Here is a 14,650-nt window from a genome sequence, read left to right as displayed (position 1 = left end):
ACTTGGTATGCAGATCTGGTGAATATATCATCGGCTTCACCATGGAAGCTACCTTTGAGACGAGACCTTCTTGTTCTAGGTCCGTTCGACCCACTCCAGCTGACTGCTTGGAGATTGAACGCTTGATCTTATCAAAGCGAGGGTTCTCAGATTCTGTTATTAATACTCTTGTTCAGGCCTGAAAGCCTGTAACCAGAAAAATTACCACATAATTTGGTATATCTGTTGGTGTGAATCTGCAGGATTCCCTTGGGACAAGGTTAAGATTCCTAAGAGTCTATCCTTCCTTCGAGAAGGATTGGAAAAAGGATTATCTGCAAGTTCCTTGATGGGACAGATTTCTGCCTTGTCTGTGTTACTTCACAAAAAGCTGGCAGCTGTGCCAGATGTTCTAGCCTTTGTTCAGGCTCTGGTTAGAATCAAGCCTGTTTACAAAATTTTGACTCCTCCTTGGAGTCTCAACCTAGTTCTTTCAGTTCTTCAGGGGGTTCCGTTTGAACCCTTACATTCCGTTGATATTAAGTTATTATCTTGGAAAGTTTTGTTTTTGGTTGCAATTTCTTCTGCTAGAAGAGTTTCAGAATTATCTGCTCTGCAGTGTTCTTCTCCTTATCTGGTGTTCCATGCAGATAAGGTGGTTTTGCGTACTAAACCTGGTTTTCTTCCAAAAGTTGTTTCTAACAAAAACATTAACCAGGAGATAGTTGTGCCTTCTTTGTGTCCTAATCCAGTTTCAAAGAAGGAACGTTTGTTGCACAACTTGGATGTAGTTCGTGCTCTCAAATTTTACTTAGCAGCTACTAAGGATTTCAGACAAACTTTGTCTTTGTTTGTTGTTTATTCTGGTAAACGGAGAGGTCAAAAAGCAACTTCTACCTCTCTCTCCTTCTGGATTAAAAGCATTATCCGATTGGCTTATGAGACTGCCGGACGGCAGCCTCCTGAAAGAATCACAGCTCACTCCACTAGGGCTGTGGCTTCCACATGGGCCTTCAAGAACGAGGCTTCTGTTGATCAGATATGTAAGGCAGCGACTTGGTCTTCACTGCACACTTTTTCTAAATTTTACAAATTTGATACTTTTGCTTCTTCTGAGGCTATTTTTGGGAGAAAGGTTTTGCAAGCCGTGGTGCCTTCCATTTAGGTGACCTGATTTGCTCCCTCCCTTCATCCGTGTCCTAAAGCTTTGGTATTGGTTCCCACAAGTAAGGATGACGCCGTGGACCGGACACACCTATGTTGGAGAAAACAGAATTTATGTTTACCTGATAAATTACTTTCTCCAACGGTGTGTCCGGTCCACGGCCCGCCCTGGTTTTTTTAATCAGGTCTGATAATTTATTTTCTTTAACTACAGTCACCACGGTAACATATGGTTTCTCCTATGCAAATATTCCTCCTTAACGTCGGTCGAATGACTGGGGTAGGCGGAGCCTAGGAGGGATCATGTGACCAGCTTTGCTGGGCTCTTTGCCATTTCCTGTTGGGGAAGAGAATATCCCACAAGTAAGGATGACGCCGTGGACCGGACACACCGTTGGAGAAAGTAATTTATCAGGTAAACATAAATTCTGTTTTTTGTGTTTTGAAGCAACAGCCTAATAAAATGGGTTGAGCTTGTAGGTATAATCAGATCTCATTTCTTTATCACATTGTGTACATATATATGCTTCTTTATCTTATATCTGTAGGTATAATCAGATCTCATTACTGTATCACTCTGTGTACATATACTTGTGTCTGTATCTTATATCTGTAGGTATAATCAGATCTCATTACTTTATCACATTGTGTACATATACATGTGTCTGTATCTTATATCTGTAGGTATAATCAGATCTCATTACTGTATCACATTGTGTACATATACATGTGTCTTTATCTTATATCTGTAGGTATAATCAGATCTTATTACTTTATCACATTGTGTACTTATACATGTGTGTTTATCTTATATCTGTAGGTATTATCAGATCTCATTACTTTATCACATTGTGTACATATATATGTGTTGTTATCTTATATCTGTAGGTATAATCAGATCTCATTACTTTATCACATTGTGTACATATACATGTGTCTTTATCTTATATCTGTAGGTATAATCAGATCTCATTACTTTATCACATTGTGTACATATACATGTGTCTGTATCTTATATCTGTAGGTATAATCAGATCTCATTACTTTATCACATTGTGTACATATACATGTGTCTGTATCTTATATCTGTAGGTATAATCAGATCTCATTACTGTATCACATTGTGTACATATACATGTGTCTGTATCTTATATCTGTAGGTATAATCAGATCTCATTACTTTATCACATTGTGTACATATACATGTGTCTTTATCTTATATCTGTAGGTATAATCAGATCTCATTACTGTATCACATTGTGTACATATACATGTGTCTTTATCTTATATCTGTACGTATAATCAGATCTCATTACTGTATAACATTGTGTACATATACATGTGTCTGTATCGTATATCTGTAGGCATAATCAGATCTCATTACTGTATCACATTGTGTACATATACATGTGTCTGTATCTTATATCTGTAGGTATAATCAGATCTCATTACTGTATCACATTGTGTACATATACATGTGTCTGTATCTTATATCTGTAGGTATAATCAGATCTCATTACTGTATCACATTGTGTACATATACATGTGTCTTTATCTTATATCTGTAGGTATAATCAGATCTCATTACTGTATCACACAGTGTACATATACATGTGTCTGTATCTTATATCTGTAGGTATAATCAGATCTCATTACTTTATCACATTGTGTACATATACATGTGTCTTTATCTTATATCTGTAGGTATAATCAGATCTCATTACTTTATCACATTGTGTACATATACATGTGTCTGTATCTTATATCTGTAGGTATAATCAGATCTCATTACTGTATCACACAGTGTACATATACATGTGTCTGTATCTTATATCTGTAGGTATAATCAGATCTCATTACTTTATCACATTGTGTACATATACATGTGTCTTTATCTTATATCTGTAGGTATAATCAGATCTCATTACTTTATCACATTGTGTACATATACATGTGTCTGTATCTTATATCTGTAGGTATAATCAGATCTCATTACTTTATCACATTGTGTACATATACATGTGTCTTTATCTTATATCTGTAGGTATAATCAGATCTCATTACTATATCACATTGTGTACATATACATGTGTCTTTATCTTATATCTGTAGGTATAATCAGATCTCATTACTTTATCACATTGTGTACATATACATGTGTCTTTATCTTATATCTGTAGGTATAATCAGATCTCATTACTGTATCACATTGTGTACATATACTTGTGTCTTTATCTTATATCTGTAGGTATAATCAGATCTCATTACTGTATCACATTATGTACATATACATGTGTCTTTATTTTATATCTGTAGGTATAATCAGATCTCATTACTTTATCACATTGTGTACATATACATGTGTCTTTATCTTATATCTGTAGGTATAATCAGATCTCATTACTGAAACTGCAATACTGAGAAAAGAAAGAAAATAAAAGTGATTGAGTAAATTACAAGATTTATAAAACTTAAAAAAAAGTATTAGATCCTTAACATATGACAAACAAATGGATCTAACACAGAGTTCCCCTCTGTATGTTTGTCATGTTTTAAAGATTTTCCAATAAGTCTTTGAAGCTTTATAAATCTTGTTAAAACTCAGTTTCTCATGCTAACCCTTTTTGCCCCGTTTCTAGCATATATCTTACCTGCCGACAGCTTTTTATCATTAAACTTTTTCTGTTAAAGGGATAGTAAACGTAGTTGTTAAAGGGACAGTATACTATAAAATATTTTTTCCCTTAATGTGTTTCCAATTACTTTTTTTACCAGCTGCAGAGTATAAAATGTATGATAATTTTCTTTTTAAGATTTATTTGTGTATATGAATGAGCTGTTTTTGTGTTTTGAAGCAACAGCCTAATAAAATGGGTTGTGCTTGTAGGTATAATCAGATCTCATTTCTTTATCACATTGTGTACATATATATGCTTCTTTATCTTATATCTGATCTCATTACTGTATCACACTGTGTACATATACTTGTGTCTGTATCTTATATCTGTAGGTATAATCAGATCTCATTACTTTATCACATTGTGTACATATACATGTGTCTGTATCTTATATCTGTAGGTATAATCAGATCTCATTACTGTATCACATTGTGTACATATACATGTGTCTTTATCTTATATCTGTAGGTATAATCAGATCTTATTACTTTATCACATTGTGTACTTATACATGTGTGTTTATCTTATATCTGTAGGTATTATCAGATCTCATTACTTTATCACATTGTGTACATATATATGTGTTGTTATCTTATATCTGTAGGTATAATCAGATCTCATTACTTTATCACATTGTGTACATATACATGTGTCTTTATCTTATATCTGTAGGTATAATCAGATCTCATTACTTTATCACATTGTGTACATATATATGTGTTGTTATCTTATATCTGTAGGTATAATCAGATCTCATTACTTTATCACATTGTGTACATATACATGTGTCTTTATCTTATATCTGTAGGTATAATCAGATCTCATTACTTTATCACATTGTGTACATATACATGTGTCTGTATCTTATATCTGTAGGTATAATCAGATCTCATTACTTTATCACATTGTGTACATATACATGTGTCTGTATCTTATATCTGTAGGTATAATCAGATCTCATTACTGTATCACATTGTGTACATATACATGTGTCTGTATCTTATATCTGTAGGTATAATCAGATCTCATTACTTTATCACATTGTGTACATATACATGTGTCTTTATCTTATATCTGTAGGTATAATCAGATCTCATTACTGTATCACATTGTGTACATATACATGTGTCTTTATCTTATATCTGTACGTATAATCAGATCTCATTACTGTATAACATTGTGTACATATACATGTGTCTGTATCGTATATCTGTAGGCATAATCAGATCTCATTACTGTATCACATTGTGTACATATACATGTGTCTGTATCTTATATCTGTAGGTATAATCAGATCTCATTACTGTATCACATTGTGTACATATACATGTGTCTGTATCTTATATCTGTAGGTATAATCAGATCTCATTACTGTATCACATTGTGTACATATACATGTGTCTTTATCTTATATCTGTAGGTATAATCAGATCTCATTACTGTATCACACAGTGTACATATACATGTGTCTGTATCTTATATCTGTAGGTATAATCAGATCTCATTACTTTATCACATTGTGTACATATACATGTGTCTTTATCTTATATCTGTAGGTATAATCAGATCTCATTACTTTATCACATTGTGTACATATACATGTGTCTGTATCTTATATCTGTAGGTATAATCAGATCTCATTACTGTATCACACAGTGTACATATACATGTGTCTGTATCTTATATCTGTAGGTATAATCAGATCTCATTACTTTATCACATTGTGTACATATACATGTGTCTTTATCTTATATCTGTAGGTATAATCAGATCTCATTACTTTATCACATTGTGTACATATACATGTGTCTGTATCTTATATCTGTAGGTATAATCAGATCTCATTACTATATCACATTGTGTACATATACATGTGTCTTTATCTTATATCTGTAGGTATAATCAGATCTCATTACTTTATCACATTGTGTACATATACATGTGTCTTTATCTTATATCTGTAGGTATAATCAGATCTCATTACTGTATCACATTGTGTACATATACTTGTGTCTTTATCTTATATCTGTAGGTATAATCAGATCTCATTACTGTATCACATTATGTACATATACATGTGTCTTTATTTTATATCTGTAGGTATAATCAGATCTCATTACTTTATCACATTGTGTACATATACATGTGTCTTTATCTTATATCTGTAGGTATAATCAGATCTCATTACTTTATCACATTGTGTACATATACATGTGTCTTTATCTTATATCTGTAGGTATAATCAGATCTCATTACTGTATCACATTATGTACATATACATGTGTCTTTATTTTATATCTGTAGGTATAATCAGATCTCATTACTTTATCACATTGTGTACATATACATGTGTCTTTATCTTATATCTGTAGGTATAATCAGATCTCATTACTTTATCAAATTGTGTACATAAACATGTGTCTTTATCTTATATCTGTAGGTATTATCAGATATCATTACTTTATCACATTGTGTACATATACATGTGTCTTTATCTTATATCTGTAGGTATAATCAGATCTCATTACTTTATCACATTGTGTACATATACATGTGTCTTTATCTTATATCTGTAGGTATAATCAGATCTCATTACTTTATCACATTGTGTACATATACATGTGTCTGTATCTTATATCTGTAGGTATAATCAGATCCCATTACTTTATTACATTGTGTACATATACCTGCTTCTTTATCTTATATCTGTTCATAAACCAAAGACCAATACTTGGAGAGAACAATGGAAAATTAACATTTTATTACCTTATCTCTTCTATAACCCACTGGGAGTGTAATTTATTCTACTGGCTGTGTTAACACAGCTTGGCCTTGAGGCCAACAACTTTCAGAATAGGTGGGGATACCACAGGCTAAATATGCTATTTCAAATGCCAATATAAGGGTAATGGAAATACTTGTAAACAATTTAATACACTCCAGAAGGTAAAGTGGATCAATAGGAACAAATTAAAGGGGAGACAATTTTTGAATAAACTGTCCCTTTAATGTTGCATAATTCTGCACCATCGGGAGAATTATGTAACGTTAACCTAGCGGTATCTGAGAATAAATGAAGAAAATACAGATGGAGTATATAATTTTAAACAACTTTCCTTTACTTTTATTATCAATTTTGCTTCATTCTCTTGTTTTCCTTGAGCCTACCTAGGTATTCTTTTCAACAAAGGACACCAAGAGAACAAATCAAATTAGATAATAGAAGTCAATTGGAAAATTGTTTAAAATTGTATGCTGATGCTCTATCTGAATCCTGAAAAAATAATGTTGGGTTTCATGTCCCTTTTAATATTTAAGCCCCCAAAAGTTTACTTACCTTACTGCCATCGCTGTTCTTTTTTGCTCCTGTGTTTTTTTCTCAAAACCATGTCATGGGCTAGAAGTCTAATCGCAGCTCGCCTGATTGCACCGTTGAACTGAGTGTAGCGCGCTGGTCAAAGCTTAGTAGCGGTCATATCGAATAGCTCACTAGACCAAGAGGAGCGTGTTACCAGCTGCAAACTGCACACTGCTATGAACAGAGAATTGTAATGACTATGCTTATGAATCTGTTTATTTCAGGTTGTCTTTCCAAACAGGACTGCACCCATTAGTGTATCGCACACATGGGCCCCTATTTATGAAAGTCTTGCGGACCTGATCTGACAGTGCGGATCAGGTCCGCCAGACCTCGCTGAATACGGAGAGCAATACGCTCTCTGTATTCAGCATTGCACCAGCAGCTCACAAGAGCTGCTGGTGCAACGCCGCCCCCTGCAGACTCGGCCGCCAGCAGGGGGGTGTCAATCAACCCGATCGTACTCGATCGGGTTTTATTGCGGCGATGTCTGTCCGGCTGCTCAGAGCAGGCGGACAGGTTATGGAGCAGCGGCCTTTATGACCGCTGCTTCATAACTGCTGTTTCTGGCGAGCCTGCAGGCTCGCCAGAAACACGGGGCATCAAGCTCAATTCGGAGCTTGATAGATAGGCCCCATGGTTCACAATTTGATTGGCTGTATCACCCGCCTACATTTCAAATTAAAAAAAAAGCTATGGAAAGTGGTGGGATGCACAGCATCTTAGAAAAACTCTAAATGGGTGCAGAGATATTCTTTACAATATGATTCCCAAAGTTGAGCGGGAAAAGGGAGCAACACAACTTTGAAATGTTTGGATGCTAGGCCTTTTAGTATATAATAAAACAGCTGTCTGACAAGCACAATGGATGCAGCTACAGATACAGATACTGACTGGCACAACTAAAGCAGTTTTTCTTATTGATATTAATTTATTAATAGAGATTTATTTGTTGTCCTAGTGACAATTAGAATAGCTTCATGAGTTTTATGTGTGCTGGTCAGTTAGCAGTAATGCAGGTATGCCAGTAACATTTTGATGGGGCGTGGGCATGGCGGGACAGTTTGGGGCAGACTTGGGGCAGTCTGTTGGCATTAATAGGCTGTTTAGGGATAAGTGATGTTAAACCGTTGTCTCAGAACATTGGTGCCACCTCACCAGCCCATACCATGATACACCATTAGTGATTGAACACTTGGGATTCTCCTGTTGGGTTACGTATTCCTTTGCGCTATGATGTGTCTCACGTCTGTCTCATCTCCCTCTTTCTGCAGGCCATGTAGAGTGCAGGTATGCTATGAAGATGGGAATTCTGGTTTTCATGAGGAACCTCTTGCTTGCCCTCTGCCTGTTCCTGGTGCTGGGCTTTCTCTATTACTCTGCCTGGAAGCTGCATCTTCTGCGTTGGGAAGATTCCCGTAAGTTTTCTGTTTTCTCTCCCACTCCCCCACACCATTTTCTCTAATCTACTACAGCCCTTTCACTGGGGTAACGTTTCCTAACTGTAGATTATACCTGACTTAGTATTGTTTTGTGTTGTTCTGCTTTCATAACACTTCACACAAAAATAAATACTCTTTTTAAATAAAGTGACGTAACTACCTGTGGATTTGCTATTACCCAACACTCAAGTACCAGGAACTGCAAGTCCAATGCATATAGTAAAAAACAGAATGTCCAAAACAAGTGTTGCTGCTCTGTACTCTTTATAGTTAGACTTTGTTTGGTTTAAATACAATTAGACTATATTTCTGCTCATATATAATATTAATAAAAGTACAATAGAGGTATTTGCAATGTACAGTCTAACATCTGTTTTTTTTAATGTGAGGGACAAGTAACCTCAGGTATTCAAACCGCAGGTCCTCAAGGATGTTCCCTTTTAATGTTTTCTAAAAAATCAACAGTAAGATATGATTAGTTCAGTTAGTATATAATAGATGGTGTGACAGATTTGCCATAGTGAACTGTGCTAGGTAAAATGTGCCAAAAAAGCAACATAATAGAATAATACAGCATATGGTCCTGGCTGAAAATGTATCAGATAATCTGTAATATGCCCACAAAAGAAGCCAAATTAACTTGCAAAAAAAGATGTCAGAGAAAAGCGGACTGGAGTAAAGCAAGGCAGATACACTGAAATTAACAGATTGTATATACAGGATTACCTCGCTTTACAGCGCTTCACTTTACAGCACTTCACTAATACAGCGCTAATATGGAGCTGAAGTTCAACCTCCAAAGATTTTGAAACGGTACTGTAGTCATCGTGAGATTGCGAAAAAGGCGACTGGCACCATTTTGTTAAGTGCAGGTCTGTTTACAGCATTAGTGCACTCTGTGGGGTAGATTTATTATGTTGCGGATGCTGCATTCTACGTCCATCCTGAAAAAGTTAAGAAGCAGAGGTTATAAGACTGCTGCTCCTTAACTTCTCTGCCACCTTTTAGGTGGCGGACTGAAATCATCCCGATCCGATGAGCAGGGGGCAGCATTACACAAGCATTTCACTAGAAATGCTTGTGCAATGTTAAATGCCGACAGTGTATGCTGTCGGCATTTAGCGATGGCGAGCAGACATGATTCGCTACAGCGAATCATGTCTGCTCGACATTTGTTAAATCTACCCCTGTGTCTCAGTGCTGAAGTCTGGCAAATTTTACTACAGTTCTAGTGAACTGCTTGTGCAATGCCGCCCCCTGCAGATTCGCAGCCAATCAGCCGCTAGCAAGGGGTTTCAATCAACCTGATCAAATTTGATTGGGTTGATTGCTGTACACTGCTCAGAGGTGGCGGATCCAGTTAAGGAGCAGCGGTCTTAAGACCGCTACTTCTTAACTCCTGTTTCCGGCGAGCCTAAAGGCTCGCGCTGAAACAGGGCGAGTTGGCTCCATTCGGTTCATAGTAAATCGGCCCCTATATGTTTGCTACCTTACCTTTACAGTTAGTTGATGTTAAAACTAGTTACTGAAAACAATAAAATATTTCTTACTCTTAAATATTTTCTAAATCACTAACACTGTAAGGGGTAACAGTGTTATACTTATTGGGGTATTGGCTAAAGTTTGAGAAACATCGATCTTGTATTGGGACTTCAGACCTATGGCATAAAGCCACAAGGTGCGCTCAAACCTAATGCACTGGCATTTCCGTCTCCGGCTACCGCTTGGTTATATTGGGTGCTTTTGTGGTGCTTAATAAACACGTTTTCATAAGAATCTGTTATATATCAGCAATTAAAGGCAATGTGCTCTAGAGCATTTTATTAGTCAACTATTGTTTGTCTATCACTTTGTGTTTAACTCCTGAAAAAGGTTAAACTCATATTTAAAGATAGCTCCAAAGCAGCAATGTAATACTGGCAGCTTGCTTAACACATATACTGAGCCAATTACAAAAGGCATATGTTTGTAGCCACCAAAGGCCTACTAGCTCCCAGTAATGCTGCTCTTCAGCCTACCTAGGAATGCTTTTCAACAAAGAAGTACATTGCATGATGTACCTGAATCGTGGAAGTTTAATTATAACTAAGCTTCATGTCCCTTTAAGCCTTATTTATGTGTGTATAATAATAAAGAGTAATGTCACATTATTTTATAAGATTATTGCACTTTTAGGGTCACATTAAAAAGGTTTGGCTCCTCTGACCAATAACAAACTAACAGAAAGGGCTCAGAGCTGAGTAGAGGAGCAGTGCTAGGTAATCCTCATAATACAGCATATACTGTACCTTAGGGGGCGATTTATCAAGCTGAGGCGGACAGAGGCGCACATATGGCGGCTGAATTCCTTTGGCGGAATTCAGCATTGCATACGAGCACTATTTTGGGTTTGTGTGCAATCCCGGCCCCTGCGCGCACACAGCCAATCACGTGCGGGCAGGAGCTGTCAATCTCCTCGGTCGGACTAGACAGCGGAGATTGAATTTCGCCACTTTAGAGGTGGTAAAAGATTAGGCGACCAGTAGTCTGATGACCGCTGCTTGTTAAATACGGCGTGCAGGTTCTCTTGTGAGATAAATCGACTGCCTAATATAGCGAATGGTGAGACGTTTAACCCCTCCATTGTCAGATTTGCTTGTGACAGTTTGTCCTAGATTCAATAAAACTAATATCTCGTAGAAAAAAACTGCATTACATTGCAACTTGATTAAAGGGATATGAAACCCAAAAAAATTATTTTGTGACTCAGACAGAGCAAACAATTTAAAAAAAAGTTTCCAGTTTACTTCTATCATCAAATGTGCTTCATTCCTGTGATGTTCTTTGTTGAAGAGATACCTAGATAGGTGGAACTAGTGCTGCCATCTAGTGCTCTTGCAAATGCATAACATTCATGCAGAACTGATGCCCTTTAGTGCACGCTCCTAAGCTTACGTCTTTGCTTTTCAACAAAAAACACCAAAAGAATGAAGAAAATGTGATAATAGAAGTAAATTAAAAAGTTGTTTTAAAAAAATGCATTGCTCTATCTGAATCATGAAAAAAAAGTGGGGTTTTGTGTCCCTTTAATGACAGCCCAGCTTATAAAGGGACATAGGAGTTGAGAGGAAGTTGTCATGCACAAGAGAGAACAAAAATAAAAGATATTAGAAATAACAGGAAATGCACCTTTCACTGTAGGGCTGATGGCTGCAGGATTGCACGAGCAAGACACTGCACCTGACAGGAGGCAGATAGAGCAGACCTCCTTATCTTATCTCTCTCTGTTTATACACAAAGGACATTAATCAGGCGCCGACATTTTCATTGTAGGTAACAGTTTCACTGAGCAAAGGCAGTCATTTCAATTGCAAGAATAAACCTAAATAAGCAATTTCTAATGCATATAACACAATGATTGGCACTAAGCCTTGTAAAAAGGACATGAATTTGTACTGTGTAAAAGCTTCTCTTACACAATCTGTATGGGCATTTTGTACACAATATGATTGGCCAGTTAAAAAGTGTACCTGGTAAGTGTTAGGAATAGGAGGCCTTCATTGTGATATGGAAGGCAATACATACAAATATATAGAGGTAAACGAGAACTATAAACAAGAAATGATCTAAGCACCCTCTGGTGGAGGCACCGCTGAGAAGCCCAGTGTTATGAATATAGAGATACTGTTCTGGCTCATGACAGGGAGAGAAAAATTATTATTATTTTGTTTTCTCCCTCTCCCGCAAGTTGAGATAAATAAGTGCAGTATGGACAGTTTACTTATTTAAAATATGTAAAGTAAGGTCAGCCACAAAAAAATAATCTGAAGTTTGCACTGAAGCCATAATTTCATCGGTTTAATAAAAGCCAATATTTTTGTAGCTGTAACTTAAAGGGACAGTATACGCTCATTTTCATATAACTGCATGTAAAAGACACTACAATAAAGAATAAGATGCACAGATACTGATATAAAAATCCAGTATAAAACTGTTTAAAAACTTACTTAGAAGCTGTCAGTTTAGCTCTGTTGAAAAGGTAGCTGGAAAGCCCACTGCAAGTGGCAAATAAGACACTCCCCCCCTCCCCCTTCTTTTGCATATGAAAAGACCCTTTACACAAACAGGAGCAAGCTGGGGAAGGTAGCTGACAGTATTCACATAAAACTTTGGGGCTTGGTTAGGAGTCTGAAAATCAGAGCAATGTTATTTAAAAATAAGCAAAACTATACATTTATTTTTAAAAAAAACTTTATGGGCTATATAAATAGATCATCTACAAAACATTTATGCAAAAAAAAATTAGATTATAATGTCCCTTTAAAGATTATTATTCTACATCTAATAATATTATAATCTTCTTCTTATATTTGTTTTATCACCTTCTGTTATTAGCTGTTGATGTTTTCTTACAATCAATCTGTGTTAAACAACGTTGTAAGATCCCTTGTTGCAAATGAAAATGAAAGAAACATAAAATGCATAGCTTGGATTGTACAGTGTGTGTATTTCTACCTCTCATAGACAGTCTGACTTTACATTCGCCCTAAAATCTACTTATACATTAAACACAAAATCTTTTATTTCCATCATTAATAAAAAAAACAACTAATTTTTCTTTACCCTATTTGACAACTGAATAAAATATTATTTAAAACAAATGATATTTAGATTGTATTAGTTATGCATGATGTATTCAGAGCAATCAATACAAGTTGTATGATATCTGCCTTTATATTAATATTGCTGAGTGCCGGGGTTGTAGCTATAACAGCATGAGGAATATGAGCAGATCTATGAAGATACATTTATAAAAGTAATGCTGTAATCTGGACCAGTGGTTACCAAGATTCTCTACCCCTTCATTACTAACCACACACTTCACTGTACCAATCTGCAATTCTTTTCTCATGTTCTCCTCTAAATAAAATTTGATAAAAGGATTACAGTTTGTTGTTAAAGGGACAGTAAAGTCAAAATGAAACTTTCATGATTAGATAGAGCATTTAACTTCCTAATATATTTCTGTTATCGAATTTGTTTTGTTGTGTTGGTGTCCCAATGGGCCCCCTGGATTCAGCTGTAGCAGTAGAAGTAGTAGTGGTCTTTAAGACTGCTGTTGCTTAACCTGTCCACCTCCTAAAAGGTAGCGGATTATAATCATCCCAATCCAATCCGATTGGATGATTAACAGCCCCTGCTTGCGGCTGATTGGCCACTAGCTAGCAGGGGGCGGTATTGCACAAGCAATGTTAAAGGCAACAGTCCGCTCAATTTATGAATAATGGAGTCCAATGTGTTCATCCTGCTCCCAGTTGCGCATTGTTGTTCAACAAATTATATCAAGAGAATTAAGCAAATTTTGAATTTAGAAGTAAATTGGAAAGTTGTTTAAAATGCATTCTGTATCTGAAATATCAAAAGAAAAATGTTGGGTTTTATATTCTTTAAAAATAACAAACAAATAAGCGCATACATGTTGCCCTCAGTTTATGATGGGGATCTGTTGCATATTATTTGTAAAATAAACCTATTTATATAATGCAAGTTAACAGAAAAGCAGCGTGTTAGGTTCCAGGTCTCTCTTAAAATTGACATAGATAATATGCAGTATTTTTATCATATTCAAAACTTATGATTGTAAAAATGAATTTCTGTGATAAAATCTAAAACTATGAGCTATATATGTCTGCACACTGTAAATAAGCAACATTTGAAAAATAAAATAAAAGATGTATGCCTTTTGTCATTGGTTCTCCAGATGTGTTCAGCTAGCTCCCAGTAGTGAATTGCTGCTCCTCCAACAAAGGTTACCAAGAGAATGAAACAAATTTGATAATAGCAGTAAATTGGAAAGTTGTTTAAAATTGCATGCTCTGTCTGAGGCCCCTATTTAACAAAGGTCTGTCAGACCTGATCCGACAGTGCGGATCAGGTCCGACAGACCTCGCTGAATGCGGAGAGCAATACGCTCTCCGTATTCAGCATTGCCCCAGCAGCTCTTGTGAGCTGCTGGTGCAACTCCACCCCCTGCAGATTAGCGGCCAATC

General features: G+C 36.0%; 1 protein-coding gene across 5 annotated transcripts in view; it reads left to right on the top strand.

Moving 5' to 3' along the window:
- ST3GAL3 (ST3 beta-galactoside alpha-2,3-sialyltransferase 3) overlaps positions 1-14,650 on the top strand; it is an 864,582-nt gene that overhangs the window by 259,176 nt on the left and 590,756 nt on the right. For all 5 annotated transcript variants that reach the window (XM_053693591.1, XM_053693588.1, XM_053693592.1 and 2 more), the window contains one exon: positions 8,454-8,597. In XM_053693591.1, coding sequence (XP_053549566.1) covers positions 8,454-8,597 — 144 coding nt within the window. The remainder of the gene's footprint in view (positions 1-8,453; positions 8,598-14,650) is intronic.

Source organism: Bombina bombina, chromosome 10 (assembly GCF_027579735.1).
Source record: "Bombina bombina isolate aBomBom1 chromosome 10, aBomBom1.pri, whole genome shotgun sequence".
NCBI classification, from domain to species: Eukaryota; Metazoa; Chordata; class Amphibia; order Anura; family Bombinatoridae; genus Bombina; species Bombina bombina.
This window is presented reverse-complemented; position numbering and strand designations above follow the sequence as displayed.